This window comes from Carettochelys insculpta, chromosome 28 (genome assembly GCF_033958435.1).
Source record: "Carettochelys insculpta isolate YL-2023 chromosome 28, ASM3395843v1, whole genome shotgun sequence".
Classification (NCBI taxonomy): domain Eukaryota; kingdom Metazoa; phylum Chordata; order Testudines; family Carettochelyidae; genus Carettochelys; species Carettochelys insculpta.
The window spans coordinates 157,716-179,363 of NC_134164.1; the positions used below are offsets into that span (position 1 = coordinate 157,716).

A 21,648-nucleotide genomic window follows, 5' to 3' on the forward strand; every position below is an offset into this window, starting at 1 on the left:
TGTTTATGCAGTTCTTCAGAGTATACACTGAAATGTAAGGACAGTATTTATATTCCAATTAATTTATTTATACTAGAAGATTTACTCAGTGTTGCTCAGGTCCTTAATTTTTGTTTTTGGAAAATAAAATGTACATTTTCGTGCTTAATTTAAATGATTAATCTGGGGTGGGGCTGGGGCTAAGGGCTTTGAGGTGCAGGCTGCTAGGAGGAGAGAGAACTACCCCAGCCCTCTTTCATTGCAGCACCTTGGGGCCAGGTGAGAAGTGTCTCTTTAGGGTCATTGCATCTCCAGCAGGCACAGCTGGGGGAGGGGTGCATGTCCCCCTGCCGGGGGGCAGGTCCAGGTTCGTCTGCCCCTGCGCTCCCCAGCCAGAGTGAGGAATGTAGCAAACTGTGCACTTCTCCTTCATTCCCTGAGGAAGGGGAATAGCCAGCAGTGTTCCCATACAAATAGGAGTTGTGGGGAGAGCTTCATCCCTCCCTGTCCTCCCTCAGGGGAACTTGTGTGTGTATGTGGGGTGGCTTTGGTTGAGCAGTCCTGGTGGGGTGTCCCCAGCCAGCTCCTTTCACCTGCCTGGTGATTCTGTCTCGTTTCTATATGATTTTAGGAGAAGCAATCCCATTCCAGGCATATCCCAGCCATTTTCCTGGCACAACCAATCCCTGAAACTGCCTACCAAATTTGGTGGTCCTAGCACTTACTGTTTAGAAGGAGTTATTGAACAAATGGACAGACTCACAAACTCTTTCAACTGTAGCATAGCTTATATGGTAAACATGAGAAAGTCAGCAATTTCCCAGTACAGTGCTGGGTCACATGTTTTGTAGCTCTGATTTTGTAAGTGGGGAGCTTGTAAGTGAGGTGAAACTTGGGGTATGCCAGACAAACCAACCTCTTCCACGGGCAGTGGTAGTCTGGAAAGACATTTACACAAGCAGAGTGGGGGACCCCCTGCCCTGCTCAATTCAGGAAACCCATTGGCTCGTTAGGGTCTGGGGTGCAGTGTGTCACCATCCTCACAGTGCTGCTCTGGGGGTCCTGGAACACGGAGGAGGGGTTGAGAGGTAGGCTGGGCTGGGCTGGGCTGGGGAATCAAGGGGGAGAGGAGGCGTGGGAGCAGGGATGGGGCTGGGAAGGGGATTGTGTGCTGGGGAAGTATCAATCTCTAACCCAAGCTAATGTGCGGGGCTCTTGGTTGGAGAGGTCTGGGGCTGTGATGGCTTCTAAATGAAGAGGTGGCTCTTTGCCCTGGACAACGGAAGCTACTCCAAATCACTCATGTTTGGCTCTACAGAAAGGGACTTGGCCAAAGTTCCCTCTATTTTTTTCCATCCATTTGTGAGATAAATTTTGATATGCGCATTGAGGCATGTGAAGATACACACCACCAGTAGAAACACATGCTGCCAGCTGTGGGCACTCTACTAATCAAGTGGGGGTGACCTGAATCTCTGCTGGGTGGCCACCCAAGCACTCATCTTACAGGGAACACTGGACCTGGCCCAGGATGCCCTTATAAAGGGCAGGTTGCAGGCAGTAGGCTTGGAGGACAGGACAGATGTTGGCCAGGAGGAGGGTGTACACGGGGGCAGGGGGTGTGGATCACAGCATCCCTAGGCTGTGGTGTACAACAGCTCCCTAACTGAATGTCTTTGGTCATTTCAGGGCGTGATCCTGAGGGGAATCCCCTTGGGGCAACCAGGAAAAGGTGTGCGTGTGTGTGGAAAAATCCCAGTGTTGATTCCTCTGTGATTCTTCTCTCTCCTTCTGCTCCCCCCATATGCCTTGCAGAGGCTGCCTGCTTCAAAGACAATCACTGCTGCGACTGGCTGCCTCTCTCTGTTCCTGGGTAGATCAATGTTGACTAATGATCGGAACAATAAATCTGGGTGTACGTTGCAGTCAGTTTGCTGCTCTTTGATCTGGAGGGAGGGGAGTGCAAACACCCAGTTGGATGAGCAGAGATGCAGCCGCTGGGCAGGGTGTGTGTGTGTGTGTGTGTGTGTGTGTGTTCACAGCAGAATGCTGGGGAGGCGCTGTGTGCGCACACATTCACAGCAGAGTACTGCAGGGCTCCTCTGAGATTCTAATGACAGGGATGAGGGGGCTGTTTACTGCAGTGGTGGCAGTGGGGTGAATGACCTGGGGGCAGGAGGAATATTGCTGAGGGCCATGGCTCCTGTATGAGAAGAAGGTGAATGAGCTGACTGGTAGATGGGTCCAGAGCAGGGAGGCTCCCAGGGAAGTGTGTGTTTGTACCTCCCTCAGGCAGGGAATCTCCCCAGCCCAGTGCCTGGAAGGCCTGGTGCCAGGAAATTGATGCACAGACCATTGGGAGTGTGTGAGAAGGGGTGTAGAGGTTGAATGTAGGCCCTAAAGCCTCACCCTGAAGAAATCCCTTCCCTTGCCTTTATTTGGAGCCACAGCCCCACACCTCCCTGGCTCCTGCTGAGCAGGCTCCTGGGGGCTCCCTCCCCTAGCGCCCAGGGCAGGGGCACGAAGCACAGTGGGAACCCTGTGGTGCCCCCAAGCTGGTCCTGCAGTCCATCCTGTCCATGTGAACTCTGTGTGTGTGTGTGTATAGAGGGGGCAGAGGTGAGACAGGGAGAAGCTCTAATGGAGATTTCAAAGAGCTTTGCAAGTGGGGACAATCAGTGCTTCCCTGCCAGTTCTGGGCGAAACAAGCTCCATCCGGGCTTTCCTTCTCCGCCAGTCACTCATCCACTGCCCTGTTCCCCCCTTCACCTAGTCTCCAATGAATCCTGCTGTCCCCCTGTTCCCTCATCCATCAGCATTCCCTCATTTTGCTCCTCCACCTCTGAGCTCCCTCCTTGGCCTCCTCCCTTAGAAAAGGACCTGGGCAAAAGTCCTGGAACTCGGGGTCCTGCACACCCTGACTTGAAGTGGTTTCTCTGCTATTCTGCTTTTACAGTGTGCTTTCGTAGCACTCAGCTCCCGCCCTCTATGCCGCGACACGTGCGTCCAGCACCCCTGACGCTGGGGCTCTTCCCCGTGGTCTTTTGGGAACACAACCCTCCCTCCTCGCACCCTGCTCCCCCCACACCCCCGCTGCTCCCCGGTTGGTTGCAGACCCCGGGAGCCCCTGACTGGCTCAAATCACAGCTGGGAGTGGGGGGCAGATCAGGTTATTCGCACACTGGCATACATAGGCCCCTGCCCCATTTCCGGTGTCAGCAGCCCGGCCGCCTGCGCCCCTCCAGGGGTCCCTGGAGCCCCGCTTACACGCCGCTGGGTTTAAAGGGACAGGCCAAGGTCCGCGGAATACGGGAACGGCGGGTGGGACCCAGCCACCCCCTTCCAGAGGCGTTGCTGCTTTAAGAGCCCCGGAGGCAGCGGCGGATTGGCAAGCGAGCTGCAGCCGGAGCAGCGCGACCCCAGCGCCGCCCCGCCGCGCAACCGAGAGCGACCGGGGCAGGGGAGCTGAGCTGAGCTGAGCTGAGCTGCGGGGCAGGTAAGCGCCCGCGCCCCGCTCCGGCCTGTGCAGCTGCTTACTCGGGGGGCGGCAGCGTCTTGCTTTCGGCTGCGCAGACCCGCAGCTAGAGCAAGCTCCCCCCCGCCCACAGGTGGGACCCCCCGAACAGGTCTGAACCGCTCCCTGGCGACATGGCCGCGTTCCCACCACGCCGGCTCCTAGCCGGACGGGCGCCTGGCCAGGGGAGACCGGCTGGTGCCCAGCGGACTGCGCCTCCATCCACCCACCCCACTGTCCTCTGGAGCGCCTTCCGCAGCCTCTGATCCCGCTGTTTCTCTCCCCTCCAGCCAGGGCTTCCTGTGCAACGAAAGAGGCACTGGGCGCAGGCAGTTCTTTTATATTGCTAACTGGTGCAGCCGGCTGGGAGCGACCAGGGTGTTGAGGTCTCCGGCCCGTGGGGGGCGCCCAGCCGGGAGGGACCAGGGTGTTGAGCTGCCCGGCTGGGATGGGCCAGGGCTATGAAGTGTTAAGCCCAGAGGGCCTGGGCACTGGCACAAGCTCAGCCTCTGGCTTTGGGTTGCAGACATCCTACCGTTGAGGGAATCATCATCTCTTTGATTTGTTTGTCAGGAAGGTGAGGGGGTGGGAGGAGGGGATTTGAGGGAGGGAAAAGTGGGCTTTTATTTCCGTGGCTGGTGCATTTCATTTTCCAGCTATTTCCCTTCCCAGTTAAAAATGCTCACTTTGGTTTCCTGCAGCGATGTCACTTTGGACATGTCAAAGAGCAACATGTTATGTAATCACTGTAGCTGCTCTCTGGACTGTGGGGCAGAGGAAGGAAGGGTGGTTTCATACGTTGTGGTCTGAAGCCCCCCTGCTGGGGGGGCAGGAGATTAGGGGGTTTCATGACATGATGCAATTGTGAACCATGAAGCCTCAGAACAGAGGGTGCTAGAGATTCTGAATGCATGGACTAGGACAGGACAAATTACCTGGGTGGCGGAAAGACTGGCTGCGGGTAAGTGGGGAAATCAGAATTATTAGTGATGACCTCATGCCAGTCATTTCCCTATGTGCAACAATGTGTTTACACACAGACACACGCTGCCTGTCACTACCACGCTGAAGAATGGCTGGATTCAGCCCGGCTGCCCATCTGGGCACAGCTCAGTCAGCTGCTTTGTTCCTTTTGCTGCACATCTGACCTGCAGAAGGGCTCTGTGTTGCTGGCAGCCTGGTGCTTTGCACCAACTGAAATTAGTCCAGAGAAGATACGCCCTTGCCCACCTTGTCTCTCTCACATCTCTCTCATGTGCTGTCATTTATGCCATGGAAAGAACATCAGCATGGTAATATTTTTGCACCCATGCTGTGATGAGTGCAGAGCAATGAAGAACCTGGTCTTGGAGTCCAGCTGCTGCAATAGGTCGTGTGCTCCTGAGAATTGGCTGAGGACAGCATGGCTGGAACCTGTAGATTCTCACCAGACTCTGGTGTCAGTGCAGGGAGCACTGAGCTTGCAGACAGGGTCTCTCCATGATGAACAGGTGCTGCTTAGATCAGGGTTGGCATCTGTTGGGAGTGTGGGGGGAAGATGCGCAGAGGAGACCAGCATGGAATGAACAGAGTCATTCCTCCTCATCAAAGGGAACTTGTCATGAAAGCGGAGGCTGTGCAGCAGCCCGTGCAAGTTAGTGACAGACCATAGAAATGATCAACAATTTGTATATTGGAATTTGAGAACAGCACATTATTGGCAGGGGACTGCCTGGTGCCCAGAAGTCCTGGCTGTCCTTACCCAGTTCTCCCTACTAAGCCACATTCCTTTCTAGGTCTGGGAGTAGGACCTAGGATAGAGCTCTGGCTTCCATGTTTACTGTTGGAGCCAGAAAACAGGAGGTGACCTGTTGGAATCCCTCCACCTCCAGGCCGTGTTGCTGGCTGTATGCCCCTGGGCTACTGTTAGTGGCCATGTTGGCTGGTTGTTCTTCCCCTGGTGGTTTCTGGTTGGGATAGATCCTGCACTGTGATGTCATGTCTCCATTCCTTCTGGAGCAGGAGACAGGGATGTGTTGCTGTGACATGGAGGACGTGGCTGCTTTGTGTCAAACTAAAACACTTCTGCCCCCTGGAAATCTGCCACAGTTCAATTCACACACCAATGCTCTAAGCTGGGCCTCTCACTCCTAGCCTCAAAGCACAGCAGAATCCGGGCACCCAGGATGCTCCCCATGTGTTGCACTGGTGAGTAGCTAAGTACACCAGTACTCACAACAGAGCCTGTGCTCTAGGATGTGCCCACAAGCTTCCCACTCCTAGCTGCAGTGCAGTGCTCATGGTAGGTGTCATCCCAGCCACAACAGGGGCCAAGCACTACAGCCTTGAGTGCTGTCTCACCAGGATTCGTGTTCTCAGCCTCTTGGCTCAATCAGATCCAGGCAACATCACTGCTACTCCTGCCTCCCTGTGTGCAGGTTGTGTGCTCTGGGTCTTTGGCTGATTCCTATGAGACTCCTGTCCAGTTCCCAAGACACATGCTGCACTGGAATGTTCACTGGGAACAGTCTATAATTCTACCCTTCCCATGAAGATTCTTTCTGCTTCTCACTCAGGATTTTCCTGAGTGGCGCCACTCAGACCAGAATGGGACACATCTAAACTCACTCCAGCTGTAGCCAAGATAGATGGGTGTCTGCCTGATTGCTGCTGTATCTCCTACTAACCATCTGCAGCAGTGAGTGGCTCTCAAAGACCATTCAGCTACATCTAACTTCTTTTCTATGGGAGCACCCGCCTCATCCTCCAGTCATCATGCTGCCTTCTGAGTCAGAATCACCCCTCTGATGGCAGTACTGACATTTCTATTCATCCCTGCCTCCTGGTTTTCTGCGTGCAGGCCTGCTGGTCAGAAACAAGCTTGTGCAAAGCTGGGCTGGTACCAGCCTAATCTGGTACCAGCCTAATCTGGTACAGAGTCCAGATTGACATGGGCACAGTGCCACCAGCTCAACACAGCATTCAGGCTGGATCTGGTAACTGCCCCACTCATTCTGCTGAGATTCCCCAGAGAGACCAATTCACAGGTGGCTTCTTGTCAGGGAACATTCGGAAGGCGTCTGCTCAAGCGCTGGCTTCAGTGTATGAATTTTGTGAATGGGTGGGTGATGCCGGAGAGCAGGGAAAAGGCCATTTCCACACACACCCCGCCCCCGGCCGCCATGTGACTTATTGTTTGTGGCTTGGCCAAAAAAGAATGAAACTGATCTTCACAGCTGCTAAGCGGAGACCAGGCATGTTCATTTTACATGGAGCTGGCTGGGTTCCCAAGAGAGTGGGGCGGAGTTCTCTCTAATTTTTTAAATCCATGGGCAGAATAAATGTTGTTATGTGCACCAAGGCATATGGGGATGTGCACCACCAGCAGACTCACATGCTTCCTACTGTGGATAGCTCTGGGCACTCTGCTAATCAGCTGGGCAGCACCTGGATCTCTCCTGGGTAGCTGCCCATGTGCTCAGGTTACAGGGAACACTGATGTGGGGCAGGGGTGGCTGGAGAGGTGTAGAGTTTAGCCGCAAGTCTGGAGGCTGGCTGACAACAGACCCATGTGCATTCGAGCAGAGCCTGTGTCCTTTGGGAAAGTGGTGCCCATTCTGGTTCCATGGAGAGGCAGTTTCAGCCACATGATCTTTCTAAGGTGGAAAGAGAAGCTGATCTGACTAGAGGTGGCCTGTCACTGCATTAGGGCAGAATTTGCAGCTGGGTCTCTGTCTGGGGAGTTCACAAACAGCGCAGAGACCTGCAGTGCCTCGAGGCCAACTTCCAGCACACACGAGCTACAAAGCTGGGCAAAACAGCCTTTTTGGATCTTTCCCAGCCCTCACTGTACAGGCCTATTGGGTGGGCCTGTGTTGCCCCTGGGTGGAAGGGAAGTGGGCTGACCAGTTCACACTGCTTCCACACTTTTGGATCACCTGGGACAGCCCATGAGGCCTCACTCGTTCATGGATGTGCAAAGTATATGTATGTGCAAAATTTTGTATGGGGAGTGCAGCATGATCAGCTGCTGGATCTCAGGCTCATCCATCTCATGAAAAACGTTGAAATGTTACCGTTTTTATGTGCGTGTAATCTCATTTATATATTGATTAATAAAGTTTTTGCATATTTATTTTCTTACATGTGCCAAAAGGGTTTTTCCCCCCCACCCCCCCACATGAATGTAGCTGAAATTTTTTCAGTTTGGATTACAATAGACAGGTTGGGGTTGCGGCCTGCTAATTGCAGGGACAAAAAATGGGTCCTAACCAGCTGATGGCTTGGCAGGTGCAGGCCCTTCTGGGTTCAGGAGCACCATCACTTAGCACAAGGGGGGCTGTCCTGAGCTGGGAGAAGGACTTGTGGGCTGCCTCACTCCTTTCCTGTCTTCCCGCACCAGTTCAGATCTCAAGTTAGCTCCCTGGCAGCATCTCAAAGGTGACAGCCGTCTGCATCCTGGCAGGAGGGAGAAGGAGGGGGTCCCATTTGCTTCCATATTGTTCTCCTGCTCCAGTGTTGCTGTGGCAACCAAGGAATTAGCATTCCCTCTGTGCTGGCAGCTTGTCTGTGGTGGAGTTTCTCTGAGCAGCCAAGGTCTGAGAGGGTGCTGGGGCTGGCTGCTGCTCTGTGCTCAGCCAACTTTTCTCCATCTGCTGGCTTTGGGCTGGGGTTTGGCGGACCCCAATACACAGAGTGAATCACAGAGTCTGTAAGTGTCTGGTAGCCTTGAGGGATGCCCCACATCATAGACAGGTCCTGGCTCTTCCCTGCCTCAAGGGGTGCGAGACAGAAGAGGCCTCATACAGGGCAGCCTGCTGTGTGCTCATACACCTGCTTCTTACTCAAGTTGGGATTGGTAGGAGCTACAGGAGTCTTGGCAGCTGGTGTGGCTTGGGTTGTGCCAGTATTCCATGGTAGCTCCAGCATTCTGGGGCCAGTAGACTCAAGAGAGTTACCAAAAACATTCAGTTGTTACTCCAGGGCCCTGAGCCAACTGAATGATTTTTGGTAACCCTCTTGAGTTTACTGGCGGCTGGAGCTACTGTGGGAGGGTGGAGTGAGGGGTGGCTTTTCAGCACACATGCTTCCTTCAGTCCTGCAGGAGTTAATGCCACTGCAGTAGTAATCCCCACTTGGCAGGGTTTTTGTGAAAACAAATGCAGACCAGGCTCTTGCCCTCCGCCAGCAGGGTTGCTGTGAAGGAGGGAGTAGGAACATGTGTTGAGGTTGTGGTGAGTGGGAGCCTCCCTGTTCCTACCTCAGACTTATCCTTCAAATATCCCTGGTGTCCACTAAATTCAGCTGCTCCTCTTCTGCGCAGGCAGATGGTGCTCCAAGAATGGCAGGTGGCATGGGGCAGAGAGTGGCTCTGATGCAGGCAGCTAGTACCTATGTGCTGTGTCTCTTTATCCCTCTCTCTCCCACCCCACCTGCAGGAGGGTGGTTTTATTCACTGGGCCCTGATGTGCTAGGGATTGGGGTGGGACCTGTATCCCCACAGCAGGGGTGGCAGAGCTGTGGAGTTAGACCGCTTGGGTTCTAGGCTTCCTGACCATAGCAATGGACTATGCCCCATTAGCTCCTTCTCAGTGTCTTGGGTACCTCCTGTGCCAACCCTGCACCCTCTCCCACTAACTGCTGCATCTCTCCCTGTCTCTGAGTGTCTGGCTTTCTCCCTTTCTTCTCTCTGCAGATCCCGTGTGTGCCTGTTCAGAGGAGCTCTCACTGCCTGACACCTTGGCACAGCCCAAGCCATACCATCTGCCAAGATGCCTGTGGCTGCTACCAACTCTGACTTGGGTAAGACATGCTTCTTATGGACTGGAGTTGAGGAACATTGCCCATGCCCTGCACTGCTTTGGGGCACAGGGCAACCTGCATCTGTGCATCATCTCTCACTGCCCTGACCTCCTACAGGGCTTGGCAGCTTCCTATTGAATGCCCCATATAGCTGGGCACTGCAGATGGGCTAGGCTGCTGCATTTGGACTCAGATAAGCTATTGCGTATGAGGATCAGCCTAGTATGGTTAACTAGCCCCATCCCAATAATATCCTCCTGGAAGGAGGTGTGAGCTGTGAAATCTAGACCTTGCTTGAAGACTGCCCAGTAACAGAAAACCATTTGCCTCTCCAGGCCATGGCTCTGGCCCCTGTGCTTCCATGTCCCTTAAACTGTTTAGCTAGACTTGTAGAGGTACCTGCCTCATCTCTTTTGTCAAGCACGTGATTAGTTAGGGGGGTTAAAGTAAAAGAACCCAGGAGCTTTCTAAACCCATTGGATGGGGCCATCCTTGCTGCAGAGAGCCCTTGCTCGTGGCTACTGGTGGGGGATGGAGGAAAGAAGTGCCCAAGTAGGAGGAAGGCTCTGTGGTTAGAGCACTGTTTTGGGATTCAGGATCCTGGTGTTCAGTTCTTGGTACTGCCACAGACTCTGTGCATGACCTTGGGCAAATCATGTAGGTGGAGCTGTCCCTGAAAGGGAGCCTGGGGCAATCTCCCTTATTGCTGCCCCATCTCCACTCTTTCTCAAAGCCCTGCCCCTGCTTGCCATGAGCCAGGAGTTTACGAGGGCCTGGTATGGGTCCTGCTCTGCCTTGCTGCCCTCTCCTATTCCACTGTGCTCTGCTTCTGTGGTAGCTGGATGCAAAGTGCCTTGGGGTGGGGTGCTCTGCTTCTTTCTGCCATACTGAAGCTGAGAGTTGCAGGGCACAGTGGAGCAGGCTGCTGGGTTGCTCCATTCCTGCTGCCACAGTGAGTGTGGGTGGGAGTGACCCCTGTGCCAGGCCCCTCCCCACCAGCCATGGAGACTGGGGCAGCTGCCCCAAACGCTTCTATAGAAGGGATGGCCCTGCACATGGAGCAGATTGTTAAAGGTACGTAGGTGCCTAATGCCTATGAGGAAACTTGGCCTGTCTGTGTTCCAGTTCCCCCAGCTGATAAATGCCTTCAGGATGGGGAGGTACTCCAGGGCATATGTATCATTAATGACTTGCCTTCCATGCTGGGAGCTGTGGTTTTAAGGTTGCAAAGCTCAGCTTTTCTGGCTTGGAGGGCATGCTGGGTGCCCAGCCATGCTGCAGCCTTGCCCCGCTGTGAGGGACAGGTGACCTCTTTGACCCAGAAGGTGGGTCAGGAGCTCCTTCACTGTAGGGCATTAGCGGTGATGCCAGTCAGGGGCTGGTAAGTTAAGGGTAAGGAGAGGTGGAGGCTTGCTTTGTAGGTGCCCTAGCTTCTGTGCCATCAGTGCAGCCAGCTGCTGCTTGAAAGGTCACTTCCCCTCCACCTGCTTGCTAGAGGTTGATACTGTCCAACAGCAGGGTCTGCTCTCTGGTGTCTATGGAAACACAGCTCTCTCAGCCACTTGTTAGCTTTGCCAAATCAGAGGCCACCCAGAGATTCTGGGTAATGTAGTACAGAGACATCACCCTTGCTGAAGTGCATTACCGCCAGGTTGTGGGTGGGCAGAAGAGGGTCGGGGGGGGGTGGGAATTAGCTGGGGAGGGAGCAATGGGAGGGGTGCAATGCAAGGAGACTGGGCTGTGCCCTGTGGGATGGGAAGAAGCTTTGGGTGGGTCAAGGGACGTCAGTGGGGCTGGGCTGTTAGAGGGAGGACATGCACGTGGGGCTGCCCCACAGTCCCATCTGGCACCTGTGTCTCTAAAAACCCCAGTCCTTCATCCCATGGGCAGGCCATACACGCTGCTCCCCTTGGAATGTGGGAATGGGAACAGCCTCCCTCTCCTGATTGGCTCTACCTGCCCAGGCTGGATGCCTAGTAAATGTACAAGGGTGTGTGTGCATGCGTGTACTCACATATGCTGTTCTCTACCTGCCTGCCTGAGCCTCCTCCCACTTAATTCAACCTCTTTTTTTTTTTTAAGTTGGTGAGTACATTGTAGGCCAGACAGGCATCCTGGGGCTGCACTCCAAGCCAGTGTGTGGCATACCTGGGCCATGGGCTGAGCCTGACCCCCATGGCTGGAGGAGGGCACTGGGGGTCTGTGCATCGGGCATATGCTGGTGAGAATGTGTGCCCATGCACCTGAGTGTGGACGCAAGCACATGGCTTTGCACCAGAGTGTGGGCACATGCATGCCTATTCACCTGCTTATGGGTGTGAGTGCATGGCAGAGCACCTGAGCATGGGTGTGAGCGTTTGGCTATGCACCTGAGTAGGTGGAGGGTTTGATTGAGAGGTGCAGCATTTCAGTGGGAGACCTCTCAGCTACTGCAGGGAATGTGGAAAGGGGCTCGGGGGTGGGGAGGGTGCTCTCCCCTCAGAGTCAGTACTGATTCCCATATCCTAGCAGCAGAGTGGGTGTCTCTCTACACACTTTCCCCTTAGAGCCAGTGTATGGGACTGCTGCTTTATCTAAGACCAAAATCTCAGCACCTGGATACTTATGTTCCTTAAGGCACAGGGCTCTGAGTTTGCTTTGCAAACCATGGGGTGTTAACTGGGCACCCAGCCTGTCTCCTAAGGCAAGTGACTCCTTTCCACTCCCCATCAGTTTCCCCTGTGGTTTCAGCTGGAAGCAGGGTGCTGCTGCATGGCACTGTTGGGAGCTGTTAATCAGTAGCTGTGTTCTACCCCAGCACTGCCCACATCTCAGAGGTGGTTGTATTGCGTACTGGTTGCTTGGGATAAAATACTGCCCTGGGACTTTGGGGAGCCCTCTTCTGCCACAGACTCCTGCCTGAGTCGCTTGGTCTCTCTGGGCTTCTGTGCCCCACCTGTACTAGGCTGAGCAGAATGCAGGGGATTCAGGACCAGCAAAGATGGGGGTGCTTATTTGCATAGAGCCCAGGGACATTTCTGATATTGGCCACAAGCCAGATCCCAGCCTCCTTTCCCATGTCTTCCCACTCCCCACTGCAGCAGAGTGCTTCCTGGTAACCCCAAGAAACATCTATCTGAGTTTGCCTAACTTTGTAAGGGTTAATCCCAGTCTCAGGAAGATTGTTTCCTGACCCCCATGACCCTATGGGTGGGAGCCTGAGAACTGGGTGGGGTGGGGGGCTGGGCATGAGAGGAGTAAGTGAAAGTGAGGTTTTCAGGCTGGGGCCTGGCATAGTTGGGTGTGAGGGGGCTGGGACCAGAGTAGGCAAGGTGAGGTGGGAAGGGTTTTGGGGAGAGTCTTGGAATGGGGTCAGTGGGATCAGACATGGGGGAGGGAACGGGGCTAGGCAAGGGGTGGGAAAAATTGGGGTCTGACTGGGTGGGGGTGAATTGGGGTCTGATTGGAGGTGTGGGAGAGTGGGGTCGGACATGGGGGTGGAGGGGATGGGTTCAGACTGTGTGGGGTGGGGAGGATGGGAGGACTTGGTGGCCATGCTGGGTGGTGTGGGAAGAGAATCAGGGCAGGGATAGGGATAGAGCTATGAGAAAGAGCAGGGCCTTTCAGAGGGGAGGGGCTATGGCTGGGGGGTTCCAAGCTTTCCCTTTAAATTTGTATTCCATCCTGGCTTAATGTCCTTGGATGTAATCCCTCCCTGCTGCCATGACAACGCTGGTGTAGTAGAGCTATTGCCAATGCCTGTCTTAAAGTGGTTAAGGCACCAAATGCTGGGGAGGGACTCAGCACTGGGCAGATGGGGAGGGGGGGTGGGGCTCTCCCACCTGCTGGGTATTGGAGTGGGCAGGCCTGGCTTAACACACTGTACCAGCCCGTCTGCCTCCCCACTGGGCAGTCCTGTTCACACTCCTGCCTTTATGCTCCTGTTGGTAGGCTGGGGTTAGTAGTTTGGGATGTGGCACAAGGCTTGTCCTTTGTCCCGCTGAGAAGAGGGCAAAGGCAAGAAGGGGGCAAGAGGAGCAGCCACAGCCTAAAGGAACAGAACCTTGTGGGCAGGTCTTGGACTGAGCGGGGTGTGGGGACCACATGAGACTGCGGGTGTGGAGTCGGGGGACTGCAGGGGTGTGTGTATGTGGGTGTTTGTGCACTGTGTGAATGTGGCCAGTGTGATTGTGTGTGTGTGTGTGTGTGTGTGTGCTGGATGGAGTCTGTGCTTGTGTGTGTACTGTTTGACCAGGTGGGAAACTGGGTGTCAGTTTGGTCAGATCTCTGTGTGTATGTTGCACAGGGCTGGACTGTGTGTGTGCACGCATGCGTGTGTGTGTGTGTGCATGCGCGCACGTCCAGAGGAGCCCATTCACAGAGGGGGAGGAGGATAGTATGTGGGCTCCCAAAGGTTCAATGCTCCCAGGTGCCACAGTTAACCCCTTTCCTGCTGCGCTTCTAGGGGATACGGGTAGCCCGTCCTGAGACCTTGGGCTACATTGTCTAAGCCTTGAGTAGTCCTTTGTTCCAGTGGAAAATGGGTGTTAGTTGTTCCCACTGTGGCTATGAAGAACTGCAGGTGTCATGGCATGTTGGCATGCCAGATCCGCTGTGTCTCTATGGGGGAGCCTGTTTCTGTGCACTGCTGGGAAGAAGGGAGAGCTGTATCTTAGCTGTCTTGTTTACAGTGCGGGCGTCTGTTTACCATCAAGGCTGCTCACTGAAAAATCCCAGGCCTGGCTATGGAGTAATGCTACCAACGTTCAGTGCTGGTGCTGGGCTGCTCCTTGCTGGATCCCAAAAAGGGATGTGTGGTGTTACTCCCCATTTTATACATTTGGAAACTAAGGCACAGAGCAAGGAAATGTCTTGCCCAAAAGCCCCAGTCTCAAATCCAGGAATACAGTTCAGGATTCCTGATTCCCAGGCTCCCTGCTGGAACCATTAGATTCTACTTCCTTCCTGAAGCAGCATTAGGACCCCGACACCCAGTGTCTCTGCCAATGGAAGGTAACTAGCAATTGAACCCAGGTAGATTCCTAGTCCCCTTCTGCAACTGCTAGGCCATCCTTTCTAAGGCTCAGACAAGAATCCAGGAGCATGCCCAGGACTCTGCACTAACCACTAGGCAATACACGGAGCTGAGAATAGAACCTTGGAGTCCAGTTCCCAGGCCAATAATAAATCCAGTAAGATCACACCTGATTCAGGCTTGTGCTCCAGGTGCCAATCCATTCACCGGCAGGGTCCTCTCAAGGCAGCAGTGGGGTTGTAACTTCCTCCAAGGCGGCTGTTGTCGCCCACCTTTGTCATCTGGTACCAGCGCTGCCTGTGCCAATCATGCTGGTGGCAGCCAAGCCATCTGATTGGCTGGCATTTTTGGGAGCTGCCTGGTCTGCTGCTCTGTTGCCATTGTTAAAGTGTTTGCTTGGGCGGGCCAGCTGTCAGGGCAGCAGGATCTGGAGCCGGTCGCCGTGGCAGCCAGATTGGTACCCGCATCTCTGAGCAGCAGTGCGGAAGCCTGTCTGAGCATCCCTGACCGCAGCCATGAGCAGCAGCCCTGCCAGTGGCGTCTCCTTAGAGGGGATCTCACTGAATTCCTCGGAGGAGTCTGAGCTCCGCAGGGAAGGTAGGGATTCTCTCTCCCAGCAGATGCCTGCAATGTGGCCATGAGGTGGGGGTGGGGACTGCTTCCGGCAGCAGGAGGGGGATTGGTGCCCCCTCCTCTGCCTTGCCTGTTGCCTCTGGGGCCAGGGTCTGAGCTGAGCTGCAATGTGTGACGTTGGAGATGCTGTGGGGAGGGAGGGAGCCTGAAGACAGGAGGCCAGTTACAGGGGAGCCGAGCTGGCTAATCCAGAATCACAGGGCTGGAAGGGACCTCAGGAGGTCATCTAATTCAGCCCCCTGCTTCAAGCAGGATCAACCCCCACTAAGTCATCCCAGCCAGGACCTTGTCCAGCGGGGACTTAAAAACCTCAAGGGATGGAGAATCCACCACCTCTCTAGGCAACGCATTCCAATGTTTCACCACCCGCCTGGTGAAGTAGTTTTTCCTAATATCTAACCTACACCTCCCAGCAAAGGAAAGAAAAAGGGCACAAATATGCGGGGGGTGGGGCAGGGACTGTGCAAAAGCCAGTCCAGCCCTCATGGGAACCACTATCTCCTTTCTCCTACTGGTAGAAATTTAGGTTCTGCCCTCCAGGAATGGGCACTGGGCAAGTAGAATGGTGCCAGCTGGGATAGCAGATGCCCAGCTGGCAGCTCTGCCTGGAAATTGGGGACATGGAGGGGATGGGTTTTAGATGAGGGTTGTTGCCCATCTATTATGCTTTTTCCATCCCTTCCAAAAAGGTGCGTGGTGGGGGGGGGAGGACTCCCTTCCCCTTCTGCCCAGTAGCTGACCTCTGGGAGTGTGGGACCCAGCACTTCTGCTTGCAACCATTGTACTGGCACCTTACGGCGTTGTTCTGGGCAGTGCTAACTGGGGCTTTGGGAGTTACGAGCAGGATTCTGGGCTCTTGCTGTGCCCTTTCTCACCCTGGGGCCTGTACTGGGGAGGGGTTTCAGTCTTTATAGTGCAAGGTGTGGGTAACAGCAAAGGCCCTTTACATTGCTGATCAGGATGTTGCACAGCCTGTGGGTGGACCTGCACCACTAAGGGGTCCCCACTTATGCTAGTGGGGTAGCCGCATGGGTGGTCTATTGTTACTGATATGAGTATTTGGCGGCAGGAACACAGGACTCATCTCTCTCATCTCCACTGAAATGTACTGGACTAAGGAAGCTTTGCTGGAGTTGGGGGCAGCCAGCTGGGAATGAGTGGGGCGGTAACTGCAGGTCTGTGTGCACCTACCCCGACTCCTCGTGATCTAGGAAGCACCAGCATTCTTGCACTTAATCTAGAACATGCGCATGCCTGCTCTGTGCTGGGGTGTGTCAGCAGGTGTTGATTTCCCTTGTGTTGTGATGATGGTTTGTGGACAGACAGATGTAGTTCTGGGAGCAGCTACCTTGGGAGGTCCCCAAGGTGGTGATGAAGGTGGGTTTGGCATCCCCAATTGGGGAATGAGACCTACAAGAATCTTGGCACCTCCTTGCTGGTGGATCCAAGGGACTCTTTCTTTCAGGGTTAGCACTGAAGCAGCAGGAGATGCTGCAGGTAATCAAGGTACCTGAGGTCTGTAGATGGCTCAGGACTGAGGGGTGTAAGCGGAGCTGGGCATGGAGTTCAGGACTGCACAAGCAGGGGGCTGTGGGTTGGGACTGAGGAACATTGGCCGAGCTACATGTATTGTGGACCCAGGACTATAGTAGCAGAGTACAAAAGAACAGCCACAGTGGATCAGACTGCGGGCCACCAAGCCTGGTATCTGGTCTCTGACAGTGGCTGTGCTTCAGAGAGAGTGAACAGAATGGGGCAATTTCATGCTATCTTAGTTTCTGATAGTGGCAGATTTGCAGACACCTGGAGCAGGAGTTTGCTTCTGGACCATCTTGGTGGACTCATCCTTCATGAGCTTATCTCATTATTTTGTTAACCCAGTTATACTTTTGGACTTCACAATACCCCTGGCACTGAGTTCCACAACTTGACTGTACCTCGTATGAAGAAGTACTTCCCTATGCTTGTTTTCTACCTGTGGCCTCTTCATTTCAACAGGTCACCCCAAGTTCTTGTGGTATGTGAAGGGGGAAATAACAGTTCCTGATTCTCCTTCTCCTCACTCTTTATGGTTTTTATAGACCTGTGTCAGATCTCTCCTTAGGTGTCTCTTTTCTAAGATGAACAGCCCTTGCACTTTTTAATTTGTCTCTGGTGAAGCTGCTTGTTATGGTGAATCAGTTTTGTTGCTCTTCTCTGTGCCTTACTCAATGCCAGTATACCTTTTTGAGAGGAGGAGGACAGAGAGAGAGAGAGAGTAGCATTAGGAGATAAATATTTATTATAATTATCTATCCCTTTCCTGATGGTTCCTAACATTCTGGTAGTTCTTTGGCCTGCTGCTGCCCATTGAGCAGGTGTTTTCAGAGAACTATCTACAATGACACCACAATATCTTTATTGAGTGGTAGCAGCGAATTTACATTCCTCTGTAGTTGAGATTCTGTTTTCCATTGTGCACTGTTTCTCATTTAGCAAAACTGAATTTCATCTGCCATTTTCTTGCCCAGTCATCCCGGCCAGCAAGGTCCCTTTTATAACTCTTCACAGTCCTCTGTGGACTCTATCTTGAGTAATGTCATGTTGCATGCAAATTTTGCCACCTCATTCCTCATCCTCTTGTCCAGCACAGGTTCCAGTACCGAGCCGTGGAGACCTCACTATTTACCCCTTTCCATTGTGAAAAATGGCCATTTATTCCTACTGTTTGTTTCCTATCTTGGGAGTAGTTACTAGTCCGTCCTTCCTTATCCCAGGACTTTCTTTGCTTAGGAGCTTTTGGTAAGGGACCTTGGCCTGCTCTACACCAGGGGTTCTCCACATTTTTGTTTCTGAGCTCCCCTCCCTCACTATAAAAATTCCACGGCCCACTTGTGCCATAACAACTGTGCTTCTGCATATCTGGTAGATTAAATGCCAGGGCTATTAGGGTGCAGCAAACAGGGCAGTTTTGACCAGGGCCTGATGCCACAGGGAACCCTGAGAAGCTGTTGTTCAGACTTTGGCTTCAACCTCAGCTGGTGGGACTCAGACTTTGGTTTTCTGCCCTGGGGCCCAGTGAGTTTAATGCTGTTCCCTCTCTGGTTTCTTTTGAAAACTGCTTGTGCCCCCCCCCCCCACACCCCAGGACCTAATCTCCCAGTTGAGAACCACTGGTCTACACTACAGAGTTAGGCTGACACAAGACCACTATTATGGAAATGTCAACACTTACATTTCATGTCCATCGGCATAACTGCCACTGCCTCCCTGTGCTGACTGAATAGTGCCATTTCCCCACATGGAGGCAAGGGTGATGTAGTAGCTCGAGGCAGTGTCTGTGTAGACACTAGGTTATGATATTTTCTCCTTGATTAACTTTCCCTTTGCTAATAGTTCCTAACGTGTTGGGTTTTTGATGGCTCTGCACAGTGTGGACACTGCATTACTTTTGTCAGCTCTTACTAGCTTTTAGGACCCATCCCACAATGCTCTGCAACGACAACACAATCAATACAAGTGTTCCTGGTGAGGATGCACCCAGCTGTCACAAGTAGCAAAGTGCACAGCCTGCAGGGAACACTGATAGCCACCCACAAGCGATGTCACTACTTCATTGTCTGTACACCAGTGTAAGTTAGGCGAGCTTCACTTTGTTGTGTAGACATGGTCTATGTTGTGACCACAGCACTTACAGGGCAAGAGATGCAATGGGGTCTGTCTGTTGGAAGGATTTGACTCTGGAGCCGGTTGGTGACCGTCACAGATTAAAGATGCTGCTTGTTTCAGAACTGCCTCTGAGTTTCACGGGTCTTGTTAACCAGTGGTTGGAAAGGCAAAATGTCATTGTGGTGAGCAGTGGGGGTCTTGCCTCTTAGCCTGTGTTGGTTGACATGCTGCTTCTTCTCCCTGCCATCAAAGCTCAGCTCAGAGTTTGGCACTGGGGCACTTGTTTGCCCACGCCTCCCATTTCTGCCTGGGGTCTGTAGTAAATGTGTTGTCACATGCTCACACTTATCACTTGCGTGTGTGTGGAGTCCAAACTACTTATCTCTCAGTGCTCACAATCTGGCCTGTATATTCAGACACCTTCACACAGATACGTGGTTGCTTGTTTCAGCACATCCCTGCCCAGGCTCAAAAATGTGAGCATAAGCAGCTACACTCACGTGCCTAGTAGTCTGTTGCTGTGCCCACTGCACAACACTGCCTCTGTTCACAGCCATCTGTCTGCCTGCACCCAGCCTTTATGTTTCTGCTAAGCAGAGTGGGGTTGGGAATGGCACTTTGCAGTGATGAAGGCAACCGTCATCAGCAGGAATATTCATGTGATGCACTGTGTGTCCCCCTCCTGTCCCCATACAAATTGTTCCCGTACCCCTGCTCTGTCTCTCTGCTATGGCCTTTGGCTGTAGGTTTGGCTGCTTATGTCCTCACTGCCTTTTCTGCACTCCTGTCTTCTGGCCATGGACCACAGCTTGAAGCCGCTGCCTGCAGGGTCTGTAAAGAGGAGACTGCTGCTGCTACCACCACCTCCAATACTGCAGCAGAAGGGTCTGATCTGCTCAGCACCACCCCCCTGGAATATGGGATGCATGAAGCAGCAAACAGTCTTCAGCTTCCCCACCCGCTTGGCTGCTTTGCCCTGACAGCCACACTCTGCTGCAGCACTCGTGGCCTGGAGCCAAATCTACATAGTTTGTTTAACTTATTAATGAGCTCAGTGGATGGGGCATTTGGGGACATACACACGTTGCTCACTGCTTCTGTGGTTTGTTTGTGTTTTGGGCACATGTCTTTTGGGGAGACCTCCCCTGAATTCATTCCTGAGCAGAAGAGTTTTCCAATGAGCTGTCTGGCCTGTGGCCCTACCAGTGCCTCCAATTCTCCAGGTTCCCCAAATCCAGGATTTCTCCAGCGGGACCCCCCACTCCAAGCCCTGAGGGGGATCTAGCTGAACCCTGGATTTTGCACTGCCCACCTAAAGGGATCTACCAAATCTGGGCTTTCCCCTCAGAACACCCCCAGCCTCTAATGGGATCCCCCCAACTCACCTGCTCACTTGTACCTCTTGTAGGTTCTGCCCAAGCCTCATACTTCCTTTTCTGACAGTCTCCTGAGCTGCTGATTTTCCCCCTCAACCTTCATCAAAAACTTGCTATAAATACTCGAGTGTGTTTAATATTTAACTCTCGTACTCCCCGGAAGGAGTGTTGCTGGGCAGAGTCCAGGGAGTTTGGTGGCGGTTTTTGCTTAGGGCTGGGAGCTCACTACCAGGTGGAGTGTGTGGGTGATATGTGCTTTTAGGTTGGCAGCCTTGGGGTTCCTACATTACCCTCGTACGCGCTCTCCTCCCAATCTTCAGTATATTTATCCTCATTACGTCCCTGTGAGCAGAGGCAGTGCTGTGATTCCTGGGTTACGGACGGAGCAGTGAGGCACAGAGGGTACATCTACGTTGCAATTAGACCCTGTGCCTGAGCTCTGCCAGCTGCTGCAGGTTCTCAGGGCCTGGGTGAAGGGCTCTTTGTTTGCAGTTTGGAGATGTTTGGGAGTCTGCACTTGAGGACCTTATAAGGTGAGAGGGCCTCAGAGCTAAGGCTGCAGTTTGGGCCAGAGCATCTGCACCCCAATTAAATAGCCTTTTAGCTGGAGTTAGCTGTCACGGGGCCAATTGTGGGTGTCGAACTGCAGTGTAGGCACGCCCTAGGTCACACAGGGAGTCTGCATCAGTGCAAGCACCCAAGCTTGCACCTTAACGGCTGGGCTAATCTTCCCCTCATTTTTGTCCCGTTGGTGGAGATGGGCCTCACACAAACTGCCCAGATCTGAACCATGGGATCCATCTCCCTTCTGCTCCAGCATGAGACCAACTCGCCTTCCCACCTGCCTCTTTAAAAGCCCTGGATCCAATGCTATTATCCTTAAATGGACATGATTGCGGGGGTGGTGGGATCTGTTTCTAGGCTAGGATCACTGCTCCTCATCAACCTAGGAGTGAGCCAGGCCTGTGGGACATGGCAGGAGGCTGACTGAGTTGCAGAGGGCAGAACCTGCACCTCTCCTGCTCTGGGTTCTCCACCCTTACCCATTTCTGCCACCACATCTGCTCCCCACTCTTATAGCTGGTGCTGGCAAATCCTGGTGTTTGCTTCTTTTGGGGGGAAAATACACCTTTCCCAGCTGTCACCTATTACCAGCTGGGGTGGCAGGGTCAGTCAGGGTGTACCAAAGGAATCTCATGGCTGATGGGATGATGAGTCATTAGCCTAAATGAGGGGAGGGGAGGTGGAGGGGCACAGATAATGAAGTGGGGGTAATAATAGCCAGACCCAAACTGGTCCTGGGGGGTTTGCTCTGGGGGGCTAGGAAGTTGCCTTTCTTCCAGGGGTCTCTCTGACAGATCTCGGGGGCATCCAAATTCCAAAAGGGATGCCCTCAGGCAGATTGGGGTGGTTCACACGGGATGTGGGTCACTTGCTGGATTCATCTGAGTGTCTCTCCTTATCAGTATCAGGGGGTTCAGGCACTGGTGGCCCCTCAGTCTCTCCCATCCTCTGCCTGGGGCTTACAGCATGCAGAGGTCAGGCTAGATGATCTAATGCAGGGGAGTGAAATTTATTCACTCCTCATTGGCCAGAGGGTGTCACAGAAGGACCAAGAGCTGATGGGAGGAGGAGGTTCTGAGAGAGAGAGAGAGAGAGAGAGAGAGAGAGAAAGTAGGGGGGAAGGGGGCAGTCACCAAGAC

At 53.4% G+C, this 21,648-nt stretch overlaps 1 protein-coding gene across 3 annotated transcripts in view; it reads left to right on the top strand.

The window, feature by feature from the left end:
- The first annotated feature begins 3,454 nt into the window (after positions 1 to 3,454).
- MPP2 (MAGUK p55 scaffold protein 2) overlaps positions 3,455 to 21,648 on the top strand; it is a 38,153-nt gene continuing 19,959 nt past the window's right edge. For 2 of the 3 annotated variants that reach the window (XM_074979174.1, XM_074979175.1), the window contains exons 1-2: positions 3,455 to 3,475; positions 9,168 to 9,274. In XM_074979174.1, coding sequence (XP_074835275.1) covers positions 9,244 to 9,274 — 31 coding nt within the window. In that variant the 5' untranslated portion in view covers positions 3,455 to 3,475; positions 9,168 to 9,243. Of the gene's footprint in view, positions 3,476 to 9,167; positions 9,275 to 21,648 lie in introns of those variants that run through there. The other variant, XM_074979176.1, reaches the window with a different exon arrangement.